At 38.3% G+C, this 27,468-nt stretch overlaps 3 protein-coding genes across 6 annotated transcripts; all 3 read right to left on the minus strand.

The window, feature by feature from the left end:
• Window positions 1–190: 190 nt before the first annotated feature.
• LOC146272782 (homeobox protein Hox-C6a-like) lies at window positions 191–26,770 on the minus strand. 4 transcript variants are annotated; one of them, XM_084704719.1, is made up of 5 exons: window positions 26,205–26,770; window positions 23,717–24,828; window positions 7,326–7,378; window positions 1,611–1,832; window positions 191–1,032 (listed from the first exon to the last, which is right to left on the minus strand). In XM_084704719.1, exons 2-5 carry the CDS (start codon window positions 23,767–23,769, stop codon window positions 740–742), a joined length of 621 nt encoding a protein of 206 aa, XP_084560845.1. In that variant the 5' UTR covers window positions 23,770–24,828; window positions 26,205–26,770; the 3' UTR covers window positions 191–739. The 4 variants fall into 4 exon arrangements, with proteins under 4 accessions (XP_084560845.1, XP_084560846.1, XP_084560843.1 ...); XM_084704720.1 differs by lacking the exon at window positions 26,205–26,770 and having other exon boundaries at window positions 23,717–24,851; XM_084704717.1 differs by lacking the exons at window positions 23,717–24,828; window positions 26,205–26,770 and adding an exon at window positions 7,551–7,682.
• LOC146272783 (homeobox protein Hox-C8a-like) lies at window positions 10,579–13,524 on the minus strand. Its single transcript, XM_084704713.1, has 2 exons — window positions 12,765–13,524; window positions 10,579–12,057 (listed from the first exon to the last, which is right to left on the minus strand). Exons 1-2 carry the CDS (start codon window positions 13,189–13,191, stop codon window positions 11,711–11,713), a joined length of 774 nt encoding a protein of 257 aa, XP_084560839.1. The 5' UTR covers window positions 13,192–13,524; the 3' UTR covers window positions 10,579–11,710.
• LOC146272784 (homeobox protein Hox-C9a-like) lies at window positions 14,422–19,174 on the minus strand. Its single transcript, XM_084704712.1, has 2 exons — window positions 18,529–19,174; window positions 14,422–17,337 (listed from the first exon to the last, which is right to left on the minus strand). The coding sequence occupies exons 1-2, from the start codon at window positions 19,058–19,060 to the stop codon at window positions 17,093–17,095; spliced, it is 777 nt and encodes a 258-aa protein (XP_084560838.1). The 5' UTR covers window positions 19,061–19,174; the 3' UTR covers window positions 14,422–17,092.
• Window positions 26,771–27,468: the final 698 nt, after the last annotated feature.

Here is a 27,468-nt window from a genome sequence, read left to right on the forward strand (position 1 = left end):
ATGACTATTCAAGCGTTATTATTGACGCAGAGTTCTCTGACGTTCAAGATGTCTAATGTTAAATGTTGAGTAACTTGGGTTATATGCTAGACAATGTTGAGTAACTTGGGTTATATGCTAGACAAGTTATATAGCTTACTGAAGCGTGAGACTCAATGCGGGAATATAGTGAAAGACATGGATGCAAAGGCACAACATTATCAATCATTTTATTGAATATGACAGAACGTGACCGTTATAGGCTACATCGAGTGTGATCTCTACACTAAACGTTATTATATAATCACGTAGCTACTAAATCTGTCTATTAGAGGTACATGGGTACTCATGGCATGGATATGCTATAGTTTTATCAACAGTTTATTGTGGAACGTCAGTCAGCACAGTTTTCTTACCCGTGTGGTATGAACTCAGCATAATCATCATGGTGTATTTTGATGAAGGCTAATACAAAAAGTGAACGTGCTGCTACACAACTATGGTGAACGTCAGAGCGATCGGGTACACACATTTTGTATATATACAACAGGGAATGTCAAGTGATTGCAATGCATTATAGACTTCATGAAAAGTTAATTCATAGCAAAGCTTGTATTTCGCATTCCATTTAACGTAATCATGTTTGAATACACAGACGAGAGTCCATACAATTCATAGGTAGGTCTATCCTAATAGGTAGTTAAGTTATCCTCACATTACGTCGGAATCATTCTTATTGTAAGACATCAAGTAGGCTAAATCACTTTCTTTTCTCATCTTCCTCTGTGTCCTCCTTCACCGCCTCTTCATTCCCCCCTGCCGAACTAATATCAGTGACGGTGGAGGTAAGATTGCTTTCCTTTTTCCATTTCATCCGGCGGTTCTGAAACCAGATTTTTATCTGGCGTTCAGTGAGGCAGAGAGCATTGGCAATTTCAATACGCCTGCGTCTTGTCAAGTAGCGGTTGAAATGGAATTCTTTCTCGAGTTCAAGAGTTTGATACCTTGAGTATATTTGACGACCTCTCCGTCTGTCTGAACCGTATCCAACTCCTGGATAAAAAAAAAACATGACCAATTAATATCGGAAATGAACATAATTGTTAATAATCTATAGTCTAGTAATAATAGCCTGACAGTCTACACGTGCACGGACGCACGCACGCACACATTTATTAATTAAAGACGGTACGCAGATAATATTTGACATGAATCCACGTCTTTGTGCTATAGATCTAGGCTAGATAAATGCATTTATCATATCTCATCATCCAAATTATCCGTTGTCTCCTACTCGTTGCCTTCTGGCTTACGCACATTGCAAGAACGGGTAGGCTTTTTTCTTAGTCAAAAAAGCTCGATCTTCAAAAAGACGAACTCTGATATGGGTAGCCTATTCGACAACATGGGATAGGCATAGAAAAATACACAGTATTTTCTCCTGGCTAAATACCAGTGGGTGTGAGAAGGAGGCATAGTAGCCAAAAGGGATTTCCGTGGAAGATAAAAGGCCTTTATTGCCTTCGACAGGACGCTGCTGTAGTAATAGTTTATGGGGTGATAAAAGTAGCTTCCCTGGTCGTAAATGGGCCAGGTCGTTTAATTTATCTCATCGAGTTTGTAATACTCACCGCTGTGAGAGTTCATCCGCTGCATCCATGGGTAGATCTGAACGCTCTCCTTCTGCTCTTGCGATCCGTTCCTACCCTGTTCTGACGGATAATCCTGTGCGAGAGAGCTTTGTGCGCCTAGTCCCAAACTGGTCTGCCTGCAGTTTGGCAGGACGTCCTTGTCTTGGTAAAACACATTGGATCCATACTCGTATGGTCTACTGGAGCCGAAAACGACGTTGTCTTGGGGTGAATAGAAAGACGATGAATATATCCGGCCTTGGGCTACGGCAGCTCCGTAAGAGGAGAAGTGTCGAACGGGGTCATAGGTGTTTGAGTTCAGGGCTACGTTGGGTAAAACATCTTGACCACCAGCTATATGGCATGAGAGCGACGGGTTGGCGAAATAGGAATTCATACTCTCTTTGTATTGCTTCCTGTCTTTCTCTATCCCACCCCTCCTTTCAATCAGATCTCTCTCTCCCCCTCTCTCTCTCAATTTTCTTCCGTCACTTTTTTCCTTGTCAGTCTATCTTTAATACAGGCACGCTGTATGATTTAGATATCATTTATTTCTGGGCACCAATAAAGACACGGGTCACACAGCGAATGTTGTTGCTAAAGCTCTAGTCCAGGATGGACAAGATGACATTGTCAGCTGACCACATTTCCTCCAATAAAAAGCACGGAAAAGAGGGGCAGAAGACAGGAAAAACTTTTTTTTAAATCCACTGAACCACTCTCTCTTAGGCACGCGTGCGCACACACGCTCGTGATGAATTCATAGGCCCACATGTATGTGCGCATTCATACAATCCAGATTGGACCCATGCAGGCACGCACGTACCCAGATAAATACAGGCGGGAACTACACACGCCTACACACAGTCCTAGACAAAACGCGCCAGCACACATCGCTTTCAATCACTCACTCTTACACTCTCTATCTTACTCTCTTTTTCTATCTTTCCTCTCTCTAACACATTACACACTTTTTATGTTTGTTGACATCCTGGATGACATGACTGCCGGTAGCCTATTTACAAATTAAGATGCATTGTGAGGGAGCTCAAACTCTTAAATGGGTTTGAATTAATACAGTAAATGAAATGTGTTTATAATTAAATTCGTACCAAGAGAGATTACGTCCATTCGGTATTTCAATATTTTGATTAGAAGTCAATGCGGTTTTTAAAGAATGCTCCTAATGCAAGTGACGTGTATTTTCATTATATTAGCGGTGCAGATTACAAGATTAAACCCCCGTAACTGCAATACAGTGATGTCATTATTTACTATACAGTATAATTAGTCACTTGAATCGATTATTTAATTTTTCTTTGGACATTTTTGATCTGATTTAAGTGATTTTTCAGGCTGCAAATAATTAGTTTTAAAAATAAACGGGCCGGGCTGTAATTTGTCAAATAATTGTATGATATTAATTAATTGGAAAAAGTTGGCCTAATGATTGTTAGAATCATTGTAGGCAAAAGGCGGGCATTTCAGGCGCTAACACACATAGACTAGGCCTACACAAACTATCCACACAATATTGACTTGCAGGCATTGGTGTATAGGGCAAACAATAGGCTATCATATTACGGTGGTCAAGCGAGCATTTGGCTGTTGCTGCTGATGATTTCAAAGACACAGATCCACATCGCGAATTGTGTTTTTGAAGGGTGAGGTTAGCAAGGGATCAAGAAGGCTTTCGTTGACAATGGAAATTATTATTGCCAATAGAAAAGGTTAATAGCACTTTTACTAAAATAATGTTTAAATGCCTGTGTTAGCCGCAGAAGTCATAAAACCAGACAAATAACAGCTTCCAGTCTACCACCGTGTGTATTCGTATATAGGAACAAAATAAAATAGCAGAAACCATCTCGGAATGAAAAGAGAGCGTACACTTGGCAGGCCATTGGCATGTGGGGAGAAACAAGACCCTTCTATAAAGAGTTGTAATTCCGAGCTAAAATCTACACCACCTCAGCCCATAAAGGTTCATGAAACGCCTGAGCTGTATCATTTAACAGGCTAAGAGTGACCATCAACTGCAAAAGATGATATTCCATAATCAAGCAGCTTGTTGTTTATTTAATTATTTACTTACTTTTTACTGTTAACTAGTTTTCCCCAAAGCCTGCAAGTTCGTGTTTTCCACATTCTTGTTTAAATTAGTCTGTGTTTATGACGTGCACAGAGTCATATACATCTTGGGTAAGTAAAGGGCAAATGCCCGAATGTTATTTATGACCTATTTGAATAATTCGGCTAATAGGCCTATCCTATAGCCTATAGTAGGCCTATTTTCACATATGAAGTACCGCAATATGCAATCACACTAACTAACACTGGCAGAGAACGGAGACAAACGTAATGTTTCCTGCACACGCTTTGATCTTTGAGATGGAAGATAAAGCTGTTACTTAAAAATGAGTCACATGACGCGCGCTGGAGTTAAAATGCAGTTGAATATCACCTTATAGGCATTGTCCCAGAAAGCCAGTGTAGGCTAAGTTACATTTGACCGTCCATGTTTTGGTGTTGATAAGGTTTTGTATCCATTTAATACAGGCTTTCAAAAATCTAGTCGGCATTGTTGACCTCCTAAAACAAGTATTCAAAACTATCGCGTCTGTTAATTGGGGTTCGGGTAAGGAAGGGAACGTTATGGAAGTGAAAGTGCAGCCTATGGGAAGGTGTTTTATTGCATTCTTTGTGGACAGTCTGGCATGGAATTACCTGTAAGCAAAGGGCCATAAAGTCATTAGGCTATTGCGTCAAGGCCTATAGAATGCTTGGCTTGACAAAAAGAAGAAAAAAAAGAAAAGTAGGCTATATGCCAATTTGCACTTCCAACTTTAGACAATTTTACAGACGGTCACAAAATTGGCAGTTCTTAGCTGTAGAAAATATTATTCACTTATGCCCACTGATTTAGGCTACCGAAACAGATTACAACTAACCATCATAAGTCTACGTCGTGAACAATTTAACCCGAAAGAAAAAAAAGCAGGGGTTCAAAAATGTTTGTGTCTACCTACTAAATCTCTATTTATATGCTTTTTTGAAAGAATGCCAAACATAGCCAGAACACAACCTTAACAAAAGACAATAACAACGATGAAGTAATGAAAAAAAGACAATCGGTTAAGCTTATCTATGATCTAAGAATACAAATAAGAATGGTCGTGGAGTGTTGATTATGCTGGTGAGTTTGAATCTAATCTTTAATGTGAGTAACTCTTATTCAACTAGCCATATTTGCTGTAGGTGGTATTTAGCTGAAAGTGTCTGCTGGAGTAAGGTGATAGGCCTTCATCAATCATAGAAAAGTGTTTATCTTGTTTAGAATAGTCTATCAATGCAAGAACGAAATTATTTTTACATTGCTAACGAGGTTGAAGGCACAATCTTCAAAATATATTCATGGCGGAAGTTGAACCACCTTATTGTAATCGGATTTTTTAGAGAAGGGTTAATTTTTCCCACGCAAGCAAAATCCGAGTTGCTATTACGAAATTAGACACTTCACTTTCTCTGGTTTAATTAAATAATTGGCTACCCAAATGCTTGAGGGAGAGCATCATCTGATTGAAGTATAAAGAGTGGGTGACATGTTCTAATGTCACATTTAGACTACCGTCTTTGTTCCGCCCAGAAATGTCATTGTATGTTTTACTTAACTTACCCTTGATGTAATATAGCAGATTTATATTAAAACTTGCCGATTTAAAAATAAACACATGGAATTCTCCCACAATTGGGTTTAAGTGAATTGATTTAATGTTTATTTGTGTACAAAAGCAACATGTTACGTTGGACTAACGACTGGTCCGGCTAAGTAAAGCTTTTGGGATACGCATTTTAAGATAATGTGGCAATAAAGATCATCGTTTGACGCATGTAGTGCTTCCGGGCCCTTCTTTAACTGAATACAAAGGACATCCGCATGGTTTGACGAGCCTCTGATAATCCTGTAATTCCAAAGTGATTCAACTCGGCCTATTTACTCATTTGTAGCCTACAAACAGAGGGGTTGGAGGACAGGAGGAAAAAAGAAAAGTTTGCCAAAATGCCAGTGTGAAGTCTGTATCTGGTAGGCCTTCCAGCCCAGGATTAGCTGCTACAAAATTACTAATCGCCAAGTAGCCTACCTACAATATGTCAGGCTATAAATTATGGCTTTGGACGTTCGAATAATATATTTTTTGTGTCAGGGATTTTTTTCACATTTGTTTTATTGAGTTTGTTTTCCTATATTGTTTTGTGTTTTTTTTGTATAGCTTATTCTTACTTACTTACTTAAAGATTAAACGGTTAGGAAGATAAGATATGCCAGAACACTTCACTGTAGTTGAGGCAATAAAATGTAATAAACTCACGCTCCTTTTTGCCTTCCTGTCTCCACAGCTTTAGCGGAAGCACAAAGTGGCAAGTGTCCTTGGACAAACCCCAGGAGGCAAGAACAGCAGCAATAAAGAGAAGCAGTTACAATACTCCCTTCTTGCACCACGTCTGTGTGCATTCCAGCATTGCAGCTTCCAATGCAAACATTTCGAAAAGTCAACCCTAGCCTACCTCAACTACAACCCCCTCCTCAAATAGCCTATATTGGATGTAGTGATATGAATTAAATGAATCCCAAGAGTTGTTGAGTCTACAGTAAGTGAAACAGAAATCCCAGACAGAAGTTAGTCTATCGGTATGCCACAAATAACGGAATCCTGAGTTGCAACCGTTGAACAACCAGTAAACAAAACACAATAGCACATATTTCGGTCACCACAAAGCTGTATGGAATGTGAAATTATTTTCATGATTTTCATCAAACACTAGATGGCAATGTTGGCTTTAAGCAAATCGTGGGCTAATAAAACTTTGGGCTTGAACAAGACGTATTGGTATTTATTAATTTAAACAAGAGATTGTTCACATCAGTTAATTCCCAATAAACTGATACATATTAGATTTGTTTATTTACGGTATGGCCTTTTATGCGATTTACATGTTTAGACTTGAATCTGGCAAAGGCCTATATCAGGAATAACCAGAACAGCTATTATGAATTATGTTGAGCTGTTTGCTTATTCCAAGGGAAAATATGAAGGAGGTGTTGTCAATGCAGTCAGACAATTACTGTTATTGATTACTCAGACAAACTATATTTTATTAATTTAGTTATTCAAATAGAGCTATGATGTATTTGCCACATAGGCTCAGTGTTCCATTAACCACATGGGGATAGACATTAAGGTCTGCATTGGCATACTGAGAAACCACCATCCTATCTACATCTTTAACACACGAGCCAGTATGCCTCACTTTATCATCATCTCCTCACTCTGTTATGTGGCACTAGACTGACCCTCTCACCCATCACGGTTGCCCGCCTTTAATATTATCATCACGTGGGAAACAACCATCAGGATTTGTCTCCTCTTGATCAATTAGATTACACAAATACAAAAAAGATTACACAAGCATGTTGGTTGCTCGAAAGATAAACTGACTCCGGACCGGGGGTGGAGACGCAGTGCGCGGCAAACAATGCAAATTATGCTTGTGGAGATGGACTTTTAGTCTATATAAAACCCCCACAAATGACAGCCTACATTGACTTGGGGTTACTTTCACATTTGTGCTCAGAATAGGAAAATAAAAAATATATAATTACGTGACAATGTTAATTCTGAACCAATAATAACACAGAAACCCACTGAAACTCACCCACGTTTTCCTTGTCGAGTGACGCAAGCCTACTGGTCCCGCAGCTGCGAGGGCTGGAGGGAAACGAGGAAATATTAGGAACCAACTGGTACCTACATCTCCAATTATCGTATTCAAACAGAATACCACTCCACAATAAGGAACCAAGCTGCCCAAGCTCAATTACACAATGTATTATTGTGAGCGACCGATCGGACAAAAGAAAAGTGATAGAGCATTACTGACAGAACGCTATGAATAGGGAAAAGATGGAGGGGATAAGAACAGCAGATGTAAAGCCTGAACTGGTAGCCAACGCTCGGTGGAAAAATAAAACCCATGCCTGTAAAAACGTGGGCCGTGAAGCTTACAGATGGAGAAAGCTGGTTATCAGAGGAGACAACAGTAATAAGTTCATGTTCATGGAGTGGTAGTCACATGACAGGCTACAGCCAATCCAAGTTCCGATACAGTCGTAAACTTTTATTACTTGGCTGTAAATTTCCAACCAAACAGTCAGGAATTCGTTTCTCCCCCTCACTCTAGTGGACCACTTCGAAATATTTGTTATAAAACACAGTTCACTTCAGTAATTCACTTGCTCAGGATGTGTATCCTAATATCCAAACTAAATATGTTATTAATAACTTCCATTGCTCCCTTAGGACATCCACTTTCGCAAACCTGTATAATAGTATTTGTTTGGAGCCATGTTCATTGAAACCCAATAATATTCCATCGAAACATTAGTTAACATACAGTTTTTAGGACTAGTATAGCAACTACCAAGTCATTATTAAAAAGGGCAAAATGTATACGACCAGAAGAATCAAGCAGACTCAGAGGCCTCTCCGCATGCGCACACATGCGCTCAAACAACTCCCGGTCCCACACGCGCAGGCTGCAGCCTCACTAAGTATTGGGTGAATTCGGGTAATCTACGCTGCTTTTCCAAAAGCATTGCAAACCTCGAATCCATCGTGCGATGGATCTTACTTTTACGGGCAGTTTCCCAAAGCCATCGAAGAGGCTCTTGAAAATGCTCGTAGATTAACGAGAGCTCCTGAGCAGTCGTAGATCGCTAAAAGCATTTTAAGCAAAGAGACTCAGTGGAGACACAAGTAGGCCAACCTTAAGGCTACATGGATGCAAAGATGATTGAGATGAAAAAAAGAATGCTTTTTTTATATAGGCTACATGTATATATATCCCTATATATATATATATATATATATATATATATATATATATATATATACATACATATATGTATATATATATATTGGGAAATGTTTCAGTGATAGGCTACACGTCTTTAATCAAATGGGGTGTGCGAATTAGGTCAGCATTTCATAAATGCATCAAAAAAATCTCCAACACTGATTGTAAAGTCATGACACCTGCTAGGTTATATGCACATGCCTACATCATGTGAACTATTTTCAACCACATAACCTACGATATCAATTAAAAACTATGATAATAATACGTTTTTCTGTATCGACAGTAGGCTATAAGTAATATTTTTTTGTGTAGCCTACCGTGATTATTTAACGAAAGTATGGAAGTTGCAATCAAATTTCCGAATCCGGGAAGCGTCTTAATTCTTAGGAGACAGGTAGGCCTACGAACGTGAGTGAGATCGAAAATCAATCGTTATCGGGATACGCAGCCCAGGGCAATTGTAAATCAGGAAGCTCCCATGCAAAAATGTCCCAGATTAGCTACCCGAATAAACTGCTTAATTTTGTGCTACGGGATGGAGATCATGCAGTAGGCTATTTGTAAAACGGGGAAATACCCTACACTTTGGCCTACACAACAACAATCCATACCACATTATTTGTTTTAGTGTATTGAAGTAAAGGGTATCTAATGCGAACATATGGGTGGGATAAACGAATGAATACAGAAACACGTCACATATTCTGTGTTGTCAGCCACTTGCCTAAACCTTGATGGCGGTGGCCACCATAACTAGCTGTTATGCAACTTAACAAAAAACGGTTTCCCTTCATACTCATAGAATGTATTTTGTGTGATGGTAGAAAGACCTAAAGAGAGGGGATTCAGAAATATTTACAATTTATAAAATGTATGCTTAGTTTTGATTTCCACTCCAAACATAGTTTACATCGTACCAATGTGTGGCCTCTCACTGGGTTTGAAAACAAAGATCTATACGCAGTCCGAGTGTTAGTAAGGACAATGAAATCCCATAGCCTAGAACGCAGGTTTTATATGCCACCCATAAAATGTACAGGTGTTTATGGCCTCATTGCGGATGTGGTCTATACTTACAGCACTAAGGGAAACGAGTCCTAGACAATGCCAACAGATAATTGGTGCTCTCAGGCAACTTCAGAATACGGTCTGTAAACATGTAAAAAGCGGATACGGCTGGACTTGTTCGGCCAGGAGACTTGCCATTTGCTCGGAGAACAACAGTTTATAGGAAGAAGTCTTCAGTCTTTCAAAGTGGAGTATTGATTCCACTGGTGATTTTAAATCTACAGTGTTTTTAAACTGTAAAGAGAGTAGGCCTCAGCCTAATTGTGTTTAAATAGTCCTATCGGTGCTCAAGCTATGAGCACTGATAGGCTTGGGCTGGTAAATGTCTAAAACCTTTAAATGTAGATGGTATAGTCCGAATTCTATAACATTTTAGTATACAGAAAAGCACTTCAAAACGCAAGATGTGAAACGAAGCCCCATTTCACGACAACGTTTTTATATCTACCATCCAGTAATTCAGACATTTTCAAAAGGGCTTTGTTTTAAGCAATGGTTAGAAAGTCTTAATTCAAGTTGCACAAAATAGCCTACAATATATTTGAACTGAAGTATTTGAACATTGTGGTCTACGCCAAAACTGAAGCGCCCCACAACTTCCACGTCCACTAAAATATAGTATACACAATTATAGTCCTACTACACAACTTTCCGGTGAGGTTGAATGTTTTGTAAATTCAAGAACCAAAAATTCAGTTTGAATTTTTTTTTGCACAATTTCAAGATAATAACTGCTTAACTGCATCACAGCTTGGTTTGACTGGGCCTACATGCATCAGAGGGCATGACAACACAGATTTTCTATACTAAAAGAAAGTTTAGGCTAGGCCTATACACAACTATGAGTTCATTTTAAAAACTCTATGTGAAGTGATGCTACAAATGTATGATTAAGTACTGAAAAAACAAATACACCTTAGTCCAGCCTGTGGGTGTGTCCTCAAATGGGCATGTGGTTCATACCAGACTATTATTCCAACAATGAGAGGAAACAGGAGTTTTCATCCAATTTATTTGAACATCTCAATGTCAAGAGTGTGCACATCACTTGTGTTGAAAATGTTTAGAAATCAAGCTTATTCATACGAAAATACGAACATTGATGTCTCAAAATCAGTGCAATACAAAAACTTTGATATTTCATCAGCGTAATAATAAAATAATCATAAAGTAGCTGATGAATTATACAAATATATCTAACTACACGCATTCAATAAAATTATACAATATTGGTGATTTTAATTTGTGTTCCTTTAGGAAGTCTAAGTTGGTGGTACACAAATTATTAAAAAATTGCGTGCATGGCGCGGACACAGATTTGTTTTCAATCTGTACACACATCAAGGACTGTACTCATACAAACACGTGCACAATGGTAGTGTCCTGATTATGTAAAGTTATTAATTTGCCAATTAGTGTAGCCTTGGTCAGAACTTATATTTGAGCAGTAGCAGTAGTAGTAGGTAGTTTGGTTTCGCTATTCCAACAATGAAGTTGTCAGCTGGAAAACAAGATCCCAAATAGGTAGTCTGCTGCATTATACTGCTCAGAGAGAAAAGGCATGTTTTTTAGGTAAAGACAAATATGCATGGGCCTAATGCAAACAAATTGCAACACAATATTTACTCGAAAATACTACTCGGCCTACTTTACGTGATCGTCATTTCTCTATTTACTATTCTGATATAGGTAGCATTAATTGTCCACATTCGGATTTGGAAACTTTGGAAACTTATTGGAAAATAAGAAAATTTATATTTTCCGATAAACTAAAATAGACAGTCAAATGTGTTTTCAGATAAGATCACACAGTTGGTGTAAATATTGTATTTCAAATAGCCTACAGGCTAATATTGATCCATATCTCCAAGTTTTGCATTAGTGATTAGAACATGAACCAAATGCTTTACACAATGGGGACCAGAGCTTTTTTTCTCCAAATAATTTTATAAAAACAATTTACTTATTCACTTATTGGCTTAATAAAAGGATGGTCAAAAATGTTATTTTCATCTTTACAACCCACCCCCAACTCCATACACACGCGTACCCTTTTCTTTCTCCCCCTTCCTCATGTTAGGACCAAGCATAACACTTTTAAATTTAGAATAAGATTATTCTTTTGTATCTTCTTCGTCTCCAGTTTCCTTTTTATCACTTTGGGCTGCTGCTACGTCATCGTTGCACCCTTCTTCTCTCTCTCTGTCGATCTTACCCACTGCTTTGCCCTCGGTCTCTGACTGTCCTTTTAGGCCTGGAAATTTGTCTTTGTTGTTTTCCTTTTTCCACTTCATTCGTCGGTTTTGGAACCAAATCTTCACCTGTCGTTCTGTTAATCCCAAAACGTGAGATACCTCGATCCGACGTTTACGGGTGAGATATGGATTAAACAGAAATTCCTTCTCCAGCTCCAGAGTTTGGTATCGGCTGTAGGTCTGACGACCACTGCGTCTTCCTGGAGCTATGATATGGAAATAGCTCACATTTAGAAGGCATGATTAAAAGGTATACATTTACATGGATGAAAAGCATATTTGTGAAAAAATGTATAATACAAACTCAAACACACCAAGGCCGTAGCCATAGAGTCAACGTTGGGGGGGGACACCTTTTACGTTTAGTTATGAATATGATTAAATTTTTAATGATAATTTCGTGGCGTACATTTATATTTTGTTTATATTTTTATTTCAATATATTTGGGGAGGGATTTTGACCAGATTTGAATATTGGGATGCGTCCCCCTCAACATATATTATGATTACGGCCCTGAAACACACACCCTTGTTGGTTAGTGATGTAGGCCTACACCTAATAATGTTGACGCGGGTGCGTGTGCGCGTTATTGTGGCAGAGGTATATCTTTTGAAGTGCTTTTGTTGTCCCTTGACCCTAGCTGTCTTTTCATCTAAGGGCTAAAAACACTCACTGTTTAGTGTCTTCGGTTAACTTTAAGTTGATTTACTTAGAATGGGCTTGACTGTATGGTTTACGGTCTTGTTTTGTACTTTGTATCTGCCCTTTATCAAATCCAACAAAACAGACATCATGTCCAATCATGACGACACACCACTGCAGACTGTGCAGTTTACTTTACAGACTTAAAGTTTAATTTACAGGTCAGTTTATTTGATGGAATAGGACATAGGAATGTGAATTTATACTAACCATGCGGTCTCATCCACGGAAACAGTAGACTTGGAGGATTTGTTAATTGGCCTTGTTCTTCTCCGATGTTGGTGCCATTTGCCGATTTACAGTCTGGGAATTGTGCCCCGCTAGCCTCTTGTTGGGTACCATAAAGCTGTTGTCTGGGAAGAGCTTCGTATCCATAACATTTTGAGGCATCTCCACGGCAAGCCAATGCGCATGGGCTCTGTTGGTAACCTGGCGTTGATATTCCCGGCGTCCCATGGTGGAAGAAATTTTGGACGTGATGAGGCGGATGCTGAAAGCCTGCTGCCGCTCCTGTTCCATACACCAGCGCATGGCTTCGTGTGACGCTTTGAGGGAACCTGCAGTCGTAGTAAGTTGGTTCCAAGTTCTCGCCACCTTTGTATTTTGAAAATAGAGGGTTGACGAAATAGGAACTCATGTTTTTCCTGAATAATGTCACAGCTGAATTGCAGGCTGATGACTATAGCAATTATTACCGAAGTCCTTTTCCAAACCCCATACATAAAAAGCACGACACCACAAAACCATAAAGAAATGTTAAATGACGGAAACAAATTGCGCCGGCTCCCTTAGGCTACAACCTTTCTAGATGTTAGACTACTCAGATGTTTTTATACAACTAGCCTACTTATATCACCTTTTCTTTTCTTTCTTTTGCAGCCTCAAGTCCGACTTATGTCGTGAATGGTTAATGTGAGCTATAGCTAAAGCTGGCTAGCTCCTCCGACACATTCACAAGCACCCCCTCCCTCCTTACACGACATAAACCACCTTCCTTCTCTCTCCCTATACCAACCTTCAACCTCCTCCCACTTGCACGGTTTACTCAGACGTCTACGGACCTGCAGAAACTGAATGTTGATTTAGCTTCTATCAGAAAGAACTGGAAATCTGCCACGGTGCAATAGGCCAACATGTCCGCCTTCTCGTCTTGTCTACAAAACAGTTTAACTGTCATTTTTGTGTGAATGTCTTTTATTTTAACGAATATAGAAATGTATTTTGTTGGTATATCAGATACAGTCCTTTGTTTTCTGACATTTCCTTTGTACATTATGCCCCCCCCCCCCTTCTCTCTCTGACACACAGACACACGCACACTTTTGTCATTGTCGAGTGGTCACAAAACGTTGGCTATATGCATGCAACATCTGCTCTCATTTCTGCTTTTAAAAAGGTCAATTTAAATAAGCTGCATCTCAATGCTTCGAGGAGACGTACGACATTTTTGGTTTTAAGTGAAGTTTGATAAGTATAGCCTAATATTTATTATAATTCTGCGTAATTCCGTATTAGCCTCTTGTAACTGTAACAGGCTTAATTTATCTGAACTTGATTTTATGAATGAAAAAAAATATACGTTTTGCCATCTGCCTTTGAGTTGTTGTAAATTGTTATTCATTTATTCCATTCGACCTTCACCTTAGAAAATGAATTGATTCACGATGAACAAGAATAACAAAGGGTTATTTTAACCCTAACCCAGTAAGTTACATCTGTGAACATATACTCACATCAATTTAAAACGGCCAAGCAGTATAGTCTAATAAAAGCCTTTTCTACTTGCCCATTAAGTATTCATCCTATTAATTGTAGTTTCATTTTACCTGCTTATTGCCTACATTTGGGATAAGATTAGCCAAACAGGTTGAAGATGGTGCATTTATTTTCATTCCGAAGCTTCTGGCATAAAAACACGTTCTCAAAAGTTACATTCTTAGTCCACAGTGACATCTTGTGGCTGAACATACGTGGGTTAAAAATAATCCATCAATGTCCTGTGTCTAATTTGTGACATCTCAACATTGTTCACAGTTATTATTGTGGCTAAAACTAGTAGTAAAACTTCTTATTGAAAATTAGAAAAGGATCAAAAATAACGGTTTAAGTGGCTGGGAGTGATAGGTAGGCTACATTATTTGTTCTAGTTATTTGTTCTTGTTAGGCCTACTCTTTAAGCAACTGAGATATTGTGCTAACATTTTTTGTTCACCGTGCCTTGTAGCAGAGATACTTTGCGATATGGCTTATGAAAAATGACAGTTCATCTATACTCTGAGGCTATTAAGTCATGACATAAAGACTAGACAAATATATTGGCATCGTAAAAAACTGCAACAATAGACTTTCTTAAACAATATACTACAAATAATTGGTATAGCCTACTTTATACTCTTAACTTAGATAGAAGTTAGATAAATAATAAAAGTTAACCACCAATATAATTTGGCCTAAATATAAATATTATTTAAACATCTCCAATATGGATGCTGTTTAAAGGCTATTGGATGATATCCTCATTAGTGAACTCATTTTGTATTGGCTTATATATGTAGCCTATAAGAGCATAGCCTACTTGCATTGTTGACAAAAAAATTGGAAGAGGCCTATGCCAATTTCGCAGGGCATCATGTCAGTGTTTTGTAAGGAAACTAGGCTGTTTAAAATGCATATCGTTGAAGATCAAAGTAGGCAATAGTGAAGTTTGCCCCCTCCTTTTCCCTCCTACCACTTTCAGAGTCGCAAACTATTGATAAAGGGCCACAGAGACGCATTTGAAGCAGACAAAACAAGTGTAATAAGGTTGTTTTGAAAGAGGCACACCATAAGAACAATAAAGTAATTTAGCCCAGACGTCTAGCCAGTTCTGCCAGATTTTCTTTGTTCGATTGGATGCAAGACCAACAGCAATGCCTCAACAAGTGTCGTAAACACCTACATTTCTCTGTGCTCCAAGGCGGAAATGTGCCACTATATTGGGCACTAAAACCTCAGCATCCTGTCAGGATTTTTTGTGGCACATCGAGAAGAGGGCCAATTCAGTCTAGTAACCAAGAATAGAGAAAATACATTCTGAGAGACAGTTTTTCTTTACACTTCAAATCCTATTAAATTCTAATTACACAACAACACTTAATAGGAGATACACAACAAAACAACTCGATGTAGCTAGAGTCCAAAAACAGCATAGTGACACGAGGAGAAACAAATACTTGTCATTTTGTTGCTGATAATAATGGCACATGTTCACAACATAAAGCTGCATTACATAAAGTTAAAGCAATACTTCTGGTGCAGATTTAATATTTCACCACACAAACTTGAGGCATACAGAGGAAAAAGTAACAAAACCTCCCAAAAGCATCACAAGACGAAGTAGTCGTAGAATCCATCGTACGACTGATCTTAGTTTTATGGGCCGTTTCCCAAATGCATTGTAGCTAAAGAGGTTCTTGGAAATGATCGTCGATTAACGAGAGCTCCTGAGCAGTCGTAGATAGCTAAGTGCGTCTTAAGCAAAGAGACTCAGTGGAGACACCAGTAGGCAAACCCTAATAACGAGGCTACATTGATGCGTAAAGATAGTTTGAGATGAAAAAAACAAAATTCTTTATGTTTTTTCTTTTATTTGTTGTCAGAAGTTAAACTGAAACTGTATTTCAATGAACTAGGCTAAACATGTCTTTATTCAGATGGTGTGCGGATTAGGCTAGGCCTACATACTTTTTTATAAATGCATCCCGCGGATTGAAAAGTTACGACACCTGCTAGGATATATGCACACATGCCTACATCATGTGAACTAGTTTTAGCCACATACGATAGGCCTATATATATATAAATGACAATAGGGCCTAAAATATGATATAGCTGTAAATGTAAAGCGTTTTCTGTACCGACAGTAATTAAGATGTTTTGTGTACCGTGCTTACTCAATTCTTTTAGTTAGTTTATTTAACATAAGTCCTGAAGTTGAGAAAGAACAATCACATTTCCACACAAGCATCTTTCTTGAGACAGGTACGAACGTTCTTGTTAAGAGCATGTTTGGGAAACGCACGTAAAATATAGGCTAACGACCGTTCGTTATTTTCCTCGTAGATAACACTCTTAACAACTGAAGATAAATTGCTTTGGAAACACAGCCCTGTACTGTCATGAGAAATTATAAAATAAAAACATAGGTCTAGGCTACATATGCATGCCTTTTGAGGTGAAAATAAAAATGCTAATGGAGCCAAGTGTGTGCAGCATCTAAATACACAGGTTTTGTCACATACACACTCCCAGAAATAAAGACCACTAAAGATAATGTCCCAGATCAGTGTCTCTAAACATCCAGGGCAAACTCCCAACAAGCTGCATACGGATACAATCGTATTGAGGCATCGTAGTCCTCCGCTATAGACCTGAATTAATCAGGCGTATTTGGAAATAGGAACTATTAAATATTTGGAGGTATCAGGTGCCCTTGAACAATTATATTTTTCATAGCTCACAGATTGGAGATTTAAAGGCATATGTGTCACCAAGGTGCATTACTGCTCATTGGTCTCCGTCTTCTCTTTATTCGTCTTCTTCATTTTCATTCGACGATTCTGAAACCATATCTTGACTTGTCTTTCGGTCAGATTCAAAACCCGTGCCACCTCGTATCGTTGATCCCTAGTAAGATACATGTTAAACAAAAACTCTTTTTCCAGCTCAAGCGTCTGAAATTTTGTATAAGGACACCTCTTCTTCCTTGTTGACCTTGCATGTATCCAATTAATGACCGGATTGTCTATAAAATGGGGAAAAGAACACCATTAAAGTAGCCTATACGTTTAGGCCAAGAAATATGTACACATTTAGCTTTACACATTCACAGGCTACACATTCTCACAATAATAGAAATCATTAGCCTTCCATGATTTCCAATCCGGTGAAACTATCGTTCATTATAACCACACTGATTGGCCTACAATCTGTATATAATCGTAAAATACTCAGATCATCTTTAAAATCATCAACTGTGGCTAGCAAGGCACAGCGTCGTAAACTGGTGAGTGTGCCATTTGCTTTATTGGCTCATAAAATATTTTAAAAGCCTTGGCTTCGTGTCTGTGCAGGTCTGCGACCGACGCAGCTAGATGCTTCGCTCTGACATTGCTATGTGTTGGCATGTCAGATTTTTTCTAATTAGAAGCAATGTAGTCCATGATTCATGGGGGTCAGATGGCTGAGCGGTTAGGGACTCGGGCTATTAATCAGAAGGTTGCCGGTTCGATTCCCGGTCGCGCCAAATTACGTTGTGCCCTTGTGCAAGGCACCTCACGCACTAACCCTACTTGCTCTGTACTTGCTGTAAGTCACTCTGGATAAGAGCGTCTGCTAAATGTAAATTCAAATGATTATCTTGTACCTGATTGCGGTTAACCTATGTTGATAGTCGACAATAAAATAAGGTCTATAGGCTACTGTTTAACAATTGGACGGTTGGCCGAGGCCGAATGCCTAATTTCACACTGTGTGACATTTAACACGAGTTTAACATGTTATAGGCTAGATTTTCAAATAGAACTCTGGTTTAGCCTACACTAAACCACAGCTTATGTAAAGCCAAATTCAAAACATATATTAGGCCCCCTAAAAGTAAGAAACTTGAACAAATATGAAGATAACCCGGTGTGGAGTCTTTGAAATCTGTATTAGTCATTGACTAGGCGATGTGAAACTTGTTTACAGAAATGCCTTCATTTTATAGCTTTTTTACAGCTTCTAGTTATTTTACAACCTTACCGGGATTAGCGTTTGTGTTGACTAACACTGTCAAACAGCCCCTAAACACACTTGTTAAAAATAAGAGAACGTAGATAATTTTGTTGTTTGTTTGTCACTGGGGGATGACGGAAAGAGGAGGAAAAAAGTCCATAAGGATGGACATCACACGCGAAACGATATAAAGTAAATAACGGACTTGGCTGCCACTTACTCAGGTCTAGTTCTGGTTTGTCGTCTTTGTGCTTCGTAGGTGCCGAAACGTCCAGCTCCGGAGAAGGGAGGTTCTGCTGTGTCTTATGTCGGATAACAACGGGCGAGTTGTAGAAATAGTCCGTATATCCTCGTGCACTGGAAGCAAAGCAATCACCGGCCGTGAGATGTTCGGTTTTCAGCCCAAAGTGTCTGGTGTTTACCGGGTAGCTTGGAAAGGATACTGTCCCCGATATTGGCTCCAACCATGAGCGAACATACCTCGAGTCCGTCCCAATCTGCGGCTGATGGGTATATGGGTGATAGACCACCGAAGATTGAGAGTGAACTGGGCGCCAGGACGAGGTAAAGACAGTCGGTTTCGGAGCAAAACTACAGGATGAAAAGTCTGAGCACTCTGGTAGTGTCGTCGGACAAGAACCACTGGGAAGAAGCTCGGGAACAGATAACCGCGACGCCAGCTGCACATCCTCGTTTTCGTGACTGCTAAGAGAATCCACATAATAAGTGCTCATGGGACCCCTGGTTGACATGATGATTACCCTTAACTCCTTTCTCCTTTACATGCATCAGATTATTACATCGAGTGTATACTTTTTTTTTTACACCTTACCCCTAGAACAATCAAGTCAGGTAATTATTTCTCCCTGGTTTCCCTTATTTTCATTGGCCAAAGCAGGACACGTGGTGGTACTTCTTACTGCAAAGTCGATTAATGCGCAAGCAAGCTACTGTCTGGACAGTTTTACTTGCACCTCAGAACTTGTGTGAATATAGCAATGGTGCAAATAACATACAGTTATCAGTAGCTCAAGAATTATGTTTATTCTTTCGTCATTGGCCTACTCACACGGATATTTAAGACTATCGACTTGTTCGTGGAGTAGAGGTATATGCTATGTTGCCGACAGAACATGAGGTACTATTTTTCCATGCGCTCATCACAATTTAAACATTTGGATGAACACAAGGGATCACCCATTCGTTCAGATTGTGTTGCATCAATTTAACCTATGAAACAGACTACAAAGCCTATTAAATTGCTGACGTGTGTTCTGATTCATGTAAGACTTTGTCTATCACATACACTTGAAGAACAATTGACCCAATGAGTCTAAACATGGAGAGACCGTTCACGTTTTCATCTACCCTAAAGTGGTATGGGGAGCATTTGATTGGTAATAAACGTGTTATCAAAAACAGCAACCAAATTTTTCATTTCGCATAAATGTAAACCCAATAAGTTACAATGCACCAAAATGCATCATCGTTACTATGATAAATATGTATAAACTAATACATTCGGGAAACCAGTGCTTTGTTTCCTCCTGAAGTAACCTAGATGTGGACAGCAAGTCTGTTACTCACAATTTAAATGTAACTGGTAGTTTACAAACTTGTGCAGTCAATATCAAAATATAATTTTAAATCATTTGCTCTGTCCACAGAAGGGCATATGGATTTAAGTTTAAACATGCTACTCTAACCACAAACTTCAAGTTTCGTCTGCCAAAACTATCTTAGTCTCAGCACCAAGCCTATTAAAACACACCAAGTAGGTTATGTCAATGTCACATACCAAGTTATCTCACAAAGACAATGCATGGCGACTTTGCCGTCTCTTTTTGCCGAGTTACAATGTTTAGTAGCTTAGCTTTGGAGTCATACAAATTATGATAGCCTACGAATAGGATATGCCTAAAGCGTTGGATATATGAACTTCTTGTCGTTTTAGCCTTCTACACATTGCGGTGCAGTGCATAATGAGTATCGTGATCATAGTTCTGATGAATTCTGAGTTAAATTAGTTCTGTAGGACTCATTTAGGATTTCGAATAATAAAGATTCTGAACAAGTCCTTGCATTCCTGTGGATGTAAAGTTTAATTTACTGAGAAAGTACCACCACAAGGCTGTAACAAAATTCTCATTAATGGGCTTCTAAAACTATGCCATTGGCTAATGACATGATCATTAAAAGCTCAAATATAGCTATATTTGCATAAATATACAGAATAGGTAGGCCTAATAAATAAGATGTTAATAAAGTCCTTCTTCAAAATGGATTACGCATAGGCAACACATCATTGCTCAGTAACCGTTTCACTGTGCAATAATGTGTTGATCATTTCTTGATTTAAAGTCAGTAACTGTGCACTGTAATCGACTTTGTGTTCTATGTTGTTGTCATTGTGGGATGTCTTTCAAATATAGACAGAATATGTTATTCTAAATATGATAAATCTATGCAAATCAAATAACACATTGATCAATTGCAACCATTAAGTGGGAAACATTTTATTTTAGTGGACTTATCTATTTAGCTGTGGGTACGTTTATTTAGTTTTCAAATGTTTGTTTTTGGGTATATTAAAATTAACATTACAATATATGTTGGCTATTTTCAATGTATTAAAGATCCAAAGGATGTGCATAATCATTCAAAGAAAGTAACACAAATATTTACTCAAGCTTCTTAAATTCTAGACATTTGTGTTTTGGTAGCAAGAGAGATTTATATTCAGATTTAAACTCTGCTGTACCTTTGCTCATGATCTTTTCCAGACAGTTTACAGCTTTGTAAGCGGTTAGCCTGCGCCTGCGCGGTTTGGTTTTACTTGAAGATAAAATTCCTCATGTTTCTGCCTCAAATGTTTAAATAATATCACATTTTGTAGGCTTACTGTTCAAAACAAACAACACACACCAGAGTTTATTTGGTTGTGTTCTGATTTATTCAAAAACATCTAATTCTGAAAGTAAACTTAATACAAAAATGATATTGCTATATTAGAATGTCACTGGACCAAGTGAAATATACACACACTCACACACTTGTGCGCCATGTGTTTTAATGTCAAAAGAGTTGAATCCCATGATTCCATTATGCTTTCTGAGAGGACGGATGAGCATTATGCAGTATACAGACAATACATGACAAGTACGTGAGCCTTGACTTCGCCTACTCTTCAATTAATGTAATAGCCTACATAATGCATTGAAGAACTATAAACCTGAACAATCTAACAAAAACAAAAACAAATATATATTTATATTTCAGTGGAAACATGCATAACTACAGTGATAAAACATAATCTGTGTCGTTGGACAACATATTAATTGATTGCCTGTATCCATATTTCTTACATTGCTTGAAAACTAGACGGTCTCGACAGATAGAACACTGGACATGTTATAGTTTTAAACTCCTTTATATTGTATTATAATTGTAACAGCATTGTCTCCTTGCAATACGTTCATTTGTTTATTGGCCGAGAAATAAAATGAGAGAATGAGAGAGAAATGATTTTATATAATTCCGACACTGACCGGTCAAGAGGAGAGAAATATGCCACTGAGTTGAAGACAAGTCTCTGCATGGCATAAGCACTTATAGAGTGCTTAACAGCATGTTGTACAAATGCACACCCCCTCTACATTTATATCTCTGGTGAAGGATTACGTTCCAGCTTTCGGGGTCGTAGAATGCTGTTTATTACGCACGTTAATTTGGTGGAGTTGGAGTAACATTCCATTCTCGTAAACACATTTAAAGGCGCCTCCTTAATGTCTAACTGTCAAACGTTTTCTAGGAGGCCTGGTAGTGGCCTATAAGCACTGCATAAAGTTATGATCGTGGGTGAAGAGTCAAGGCCTTAGAAAATCTTCCATAGGTCCTTGTGGTATTTCTACAAAAAATACACGTGTTGGTCAATTGAAATATGGAGCAATTATGGGTAAAATAAAACTGCATATTCTGTAATATTGTAGGAACACTCGCAATGATAACGAGACAACTCACTGAAAGATCGGGGTGGTTATTTATAATTTCCATATGCTACATTCTATATTATAAGAACTGGCTTTGCAAGTCGTGTTGTTAACTCAAGATTACGCATAGGCTATATAAATGTACATATGGGATAATTGTACAGAGTAGCATATAAAACAACGCATCGACATAGTCATTTCACAGATAAAACCACAACCTGTAGCCTATAATAATTCGCAATTGGAGGCTATTTGATAAAGTAGGCTAGCCTATCATGATCAAGTCCAATCACGGAGACAAACACTGGTAAATGTTCCCTGAGATTGCAGCAGCTCTGTCGCTTTTACGGATGTCTGGTAGGCTACAGCTACACCTGAAATGCTTTGGAATGCAGAGGATCCTGTCTAAAACACCTCCGGTCAATAATATCGTCTACAAGCCCATCTCCAAAGTAGGCCTTGGCTATCGGCTACAACACAAAGCTATAAAGGACTCGTGATGTTTACAGCCCCAATTCACATACTGAAAGCCATAGACACTTTAGTACCCACCATGCACCCAAAGAGCAAAGAAAAAAATATCCTTGTGGATAGCCATGGCTTGGTTCATTTACGCCATTTGCGGCCACTTTGTGCAATCTGGCAGAAATCGACGCCCTTGATGAAGGCGAACTGACGTAATCAAGGCAGTTTCTTGTTGCCGAGCCAGGAAGTCAATCCCAACAACATGAAACTACCTAAACCACGCATCAGCTGAACGTTTGAGGACAACTGCGTAATCAATGTGTGCAATTTCTGATGGGCTTCCTGAATCTAAATTAATTTAATGGGAGAATTAAAAGATAGTAGGCCTATAGGCTTGATATATGTTTTGTAGCCAGTTCATCCCAATTTTAAATCCTACGATGCTTCCGTAGCCCACTGCCTTGGTGACATGCCACACCAATACTAGCCTAATAACAACTACCTACATGCCAACAGATTCCTTTTTTAACCTTGCACAGTTTAGCCGTTTACCTTCACAGTCCCTATAAGAACGTGCACATGGCGATACCTTTCATTTCTTCAATTTGTACAGTCCAGTAATGACGAGGCGATCATAGTTTTTAATTTGTGAAATTAATCTATAACAAACCAATCACTGACTTTTTGTGCAGGTGTACAACAATAATGTATTTTGGCTAAATTATATTGCACATGAAGGAGAAATGTGAACACAATGTCACAAATAATCCGAAGTCACCGCTCGTGTGAACATCGCCTAGTGCAATGCTATAGGCCTAATGCCGTACAAATCTAAAACACGGTTCTATAAATAAATGGAACATTCAATACAAATAACTGTTTATTATGATTACAGTTAAAACATTTAAAACATCATCTTAGTCAAAGCAAATAAAATAAAGGGGTAATTCCTACCTCGTCTCGCAACTACGGGGACTTCTTGATATTGATACTGCTCCATTATACATGTGATTTCCTTTCCTTGTAATCTTTTTTCTATATATGATCCAAAATGTTGTTGTTTTTTCCAGGAAAAGAGCGTTCGCACACTACAGCTGAAGCCTACCCATGGTAGCCCGCGGCAACATCGGTGTAGACCTCCTCCTCGTCACCTTTTACGCTTCTAACTGCGGCATCGCACATTATATTTGAAGATCATAAAACCCACTTCAGGCGCTACACTGCATCCATCCTGACATTACAATTTTATGACTTTGACTTATTGTGGTCACCTGGCTAATATTTAAATCACCGTTCGGGTTGGTCTTTCCATTGAAACTAGTACCCTACACACCCAGTCATCCCATATGGCAAGTCATAGCCAAAGGACACGAAGGGAGAGGACACGATGAAAAATGATGCCTCAGTATCCGTTTAATTTCTTGATGAACTTGTGTCTTTAGTCTTCCTTAAGATAGATTTTAGAGATGTTTTACAGAACACCAAGTCCAAATACAACATATTAGCTGCATAATTGTATTGGAATATATCTCACCTTCATCAAATAATCGCATTCGGAACAGTAGAATAAGTGACAGTAACGACACAATTCTAAAACAAAAGGCTTGATTGACAAACAATGCAGTTATCTTTCATACAAACGGTCAAGTTTTGGAAACATTTAAGGCTGTATGGTAGTCTATATTTTGTGACCTGCCAATATGTTTTAAATGAGCATGTGTGATCTATCATGTTAGCCCTCTGGATTATGCCGCTTTTCCTTTATGTGATATTCCTCACAGCATAGTGAGTGGTTGGATAAATAGACATAGGCCTATGCCCTCAGACAAAATCCTGTTAAATATCTTCAGCTATGTACGCCGATTCTGGAACCTGGTTTTGTCATGTTTGTCAGATACATTTACACCATATCGTATCTCCAGGTGGCGCTCTCGAGTCAAATACGATAGAATTCCACAAGAATAGCTCCATTGCCTGTTTTGTATTGGGACCGTCCACTTCTCGCCGTGAGCCCATTTTCACTGGCCTTCTCCATCTAGTTGTACAGTATGCCTACTGCATGTCCCCTGAAAATTTAAGAAATTCGTGGAATTATCAAAACAACAAATGGGTTATAAAATTGATAAATCATGTAGGCCTAAAGTATTTTTTAGAATAGTTCTCCATATATTAATACTGTAGGTTAAATAACCATTGGCTTCAAACAACAGTATATATTGAAATTAACTACCTGATAGTCGATTAACCAAATTATCCTTATTTAGGCCGACATTTCGATCAAAACGAAATAGCTGAATCCTATATACAACGTTGCAGAGTTAGTTCCTCTGTGGGTAATTTTGTGTATACTAAGCCAATGCTATGTAAACTCTGTCCATACATATTCCATACAAGCTACAGATAACACAACTGCCAGTAAAACAGTAATTTCACATTTTGAGAAAACAATTCGGAAATAGGTATCTTGCAACAGACGAACTAGCTGCTTGTGGCTTAACTATTGTGGTTTCGTTTGAGGTTGTTTCATGCTTGTTTGCAAACAACCGGACCATTATCAATGACAAAATAGCCAGTAAGAGAGAGAGCCCGCATACAACTTGGGCCCTTGTTTTCTTTTACAAACATCAGTCTCGAATACATTCTTGGAGATGTCGTATAGCATGACTTACTAGTTGATTTTTAATTAGAGGACAATAATTATTTACCTTGAAAACTATTATTTAGGCCTAAAATCTCATTTTGAATTATGGGTCATGTTTGACTCTTAAAAGGCAAATTATGCGTTCATTGTGCTTTACCTTGATGAATTAGCCTTCTTGTTTACAATTTATGCAAGATGCATTAGCTTGCAAATCATTTGCTGGATCATTATGAGGCATGTTATAATAGCCTTTTTTTTATGTGCGTCCACTAGAATTAATATGCTATTATTTGCTAAATGTGTTACCACATGACGATGTAGCCAACACCCTACGCCATTTGAAGCCACTATAAAGACGGCTGCCGCATAGGCCTAGTTCAATGATGTGTGCAGACATTATTTCAATCTGACGCAAACACAATTTACTGATGTTTCTATATACTAATAAAGCACTTTTAGGCTTCCCTTATTTTGGAAAAGACCTAAAATGATCACTTGAACAAATACGCTGGGATTGCACAATATAAAATACAAGGAATGCAAAAGTACCATAACAGCTTGAACTTTCACCACAACAATTTTAGACTAAATCTGACAAAGACATTCATCAAGGAGCTTACAAAAAAGGACAGAATCTCATAATAAGAAGAATGGAACTCGAAATATTAAGCCTATCCAAACGAACCATAAGATATATAAAATGATAAAGGAAATGATGATAAACTCATAAACTAATAACTAATTAATTTGCATTTGATGAATATCGTACTCGTGCATGCATGTGTGAATGTGTGTGGTTACCTTTAACCTCCCTGTTGGAATTATGTCAGTTTTAGGAAGATATTACTTTACTGTTTCTGCAAGAAAAGGAGTCCTTATCGGTATCCAAGTTATAACGACTCAGGATTTTGTGTGCATGTTTAGAAATCTAACTGACATCCACGTCCGTTCTCCTTCACATGCTATCTTTGACTCTCCGTCGAGCAATCCAGTCGAAGATACAGTTTAAAACGACATGTAGTCGACATTGTCCTGTCTCAGTCCTCTTTTTATCTTCAGGACGTGGAACTAACTGATTGTGCACTCTATCGACATGATGGAAAACAGACAAACGGTCGGACATCGGCATTTGCAAAATGGGATAGGCTACATACGTGTATATATAAATACATATAGTTTGTCGCTTTTGTCTGAGATTATGCTTCCATTTTGAGAGGGTGAAGACGCAATTCCATCATTCTCATGCATCAAACATTCTACTCTGTCGCAAATTTCGGAGTAAACTAAAATCTTCTTGCACGCGGATAATCCTCCTTACAACTGGGTTGACATGAAAGGTGCAAGCAATGTATTTTAGCATTCATTTAATTGAGATATACACTTTACTGAGTCCTTTACGAAGTTTATTATCTTATGATATTTGAGACAGAGGCGGACCACAAAACACCAACTCAATAGAGCAAGAACCATACCACGTGACTTTCAGACCAATCGGAGATTGAATGTGGCCTTGGCGCACCAGACATAGTGACGACATTGAAGTCAAGTTTTGGTAATATCACGGTGAGGGACGCCATCTAGCAGGAATCACATCGCAACAACAGCCGTTTTGTGAAAACCAGCTGTGAATACACAAAAAATTGTGGTATTTTCTTGGATAGTCAGTCACTACATTTTTGTAGTGACTATCTAACAGAACACGTCAATCGTTTTCCATGGACTAAAAGTAGGCATATACTTTGTCTGACTGCCTAAACCGTTTGTCCAGTCAAATGTTTACAACGCAAACCTACTTAACCCATAGGCTAAAATTAACACGATAACATGATAATAGACGGCTATTATAAAATGTAATATTCTTGTCCTAGATATTGTACAATTAAAATGAGGACGCATATCATAGGTTACTGAAGCCGTTAGACTCAAAAAGGTATTAAAAGATATACATTATTTTAATATTTAATATTTTGTATTTAATTAGTTTTGAATTGACTTCGTTGACCAGCAGCCATATTTTCCATTTGAATCCTAACTATTAGCCTATCAACAGTCTATAATTAAATAA

The sequence above is a fragment of the Hypomesus nipponensis genome, chromosome 9 (assembly GCF_054491055.1).
Source record: "Hypomesus nipponensis isolate SF chromosome 9, ASM5449105v1, whole genome shotgun sequence".
Classification (NCBI taxonomy): Eukaryota; Metazoa; Chordata; class Actinopteri; order Osmeriformes; family Osmeridae; genus Hypomesus; species Hypomesus nipponensis.

Excerpts from the sequence above, each read along its gene's own strand:
- LOC146272783 (XM_084704713.1), bottom strand. The coding sequence starts at position 13,191 with ATGAGTTCCTATTTCGTCAACCCTCTATTTTCAAAATACAAAGGTGGC. Across the intron at positions 12,058-12,764 it reads TCCGTGGATGAGACCGCATG|CTCCAGGAAGACGCAGTGGT; the intron begins GTTAGTATAAAT and ends TCCATATCATAG.
- LOC146272784 (XM_084704712.1), bottom strand. The coding sequence starts at position 19,060 with ATGTCAACCAGGGGTCCCATGAGCACTTATTATGTGGATTCTCTTAGC. Across the intron at positions 17,338-18,528 it reads CAAACCAGAACTAGACCTGA|ACAATCCGGTCATTAATTGG; the intron begins GTAAGTGGCAGC and ends CCCATTTTATAG.
- LOC146272782 (XM_084704716.1), bottom strand. The coding sequence starts at position 2,007 with ATGAATTCCTATTTCGCCAACCCGTCGCTCTCATGCCATATAGCTGGT. Across the intron at positions 1,033-1,610 it reads GCGGATGAACTCTCACAGCG|GAGTTGGATACGGTTCAGAC; the intron begins GTGAGTATTACA and ends TTTTTTATCCAG.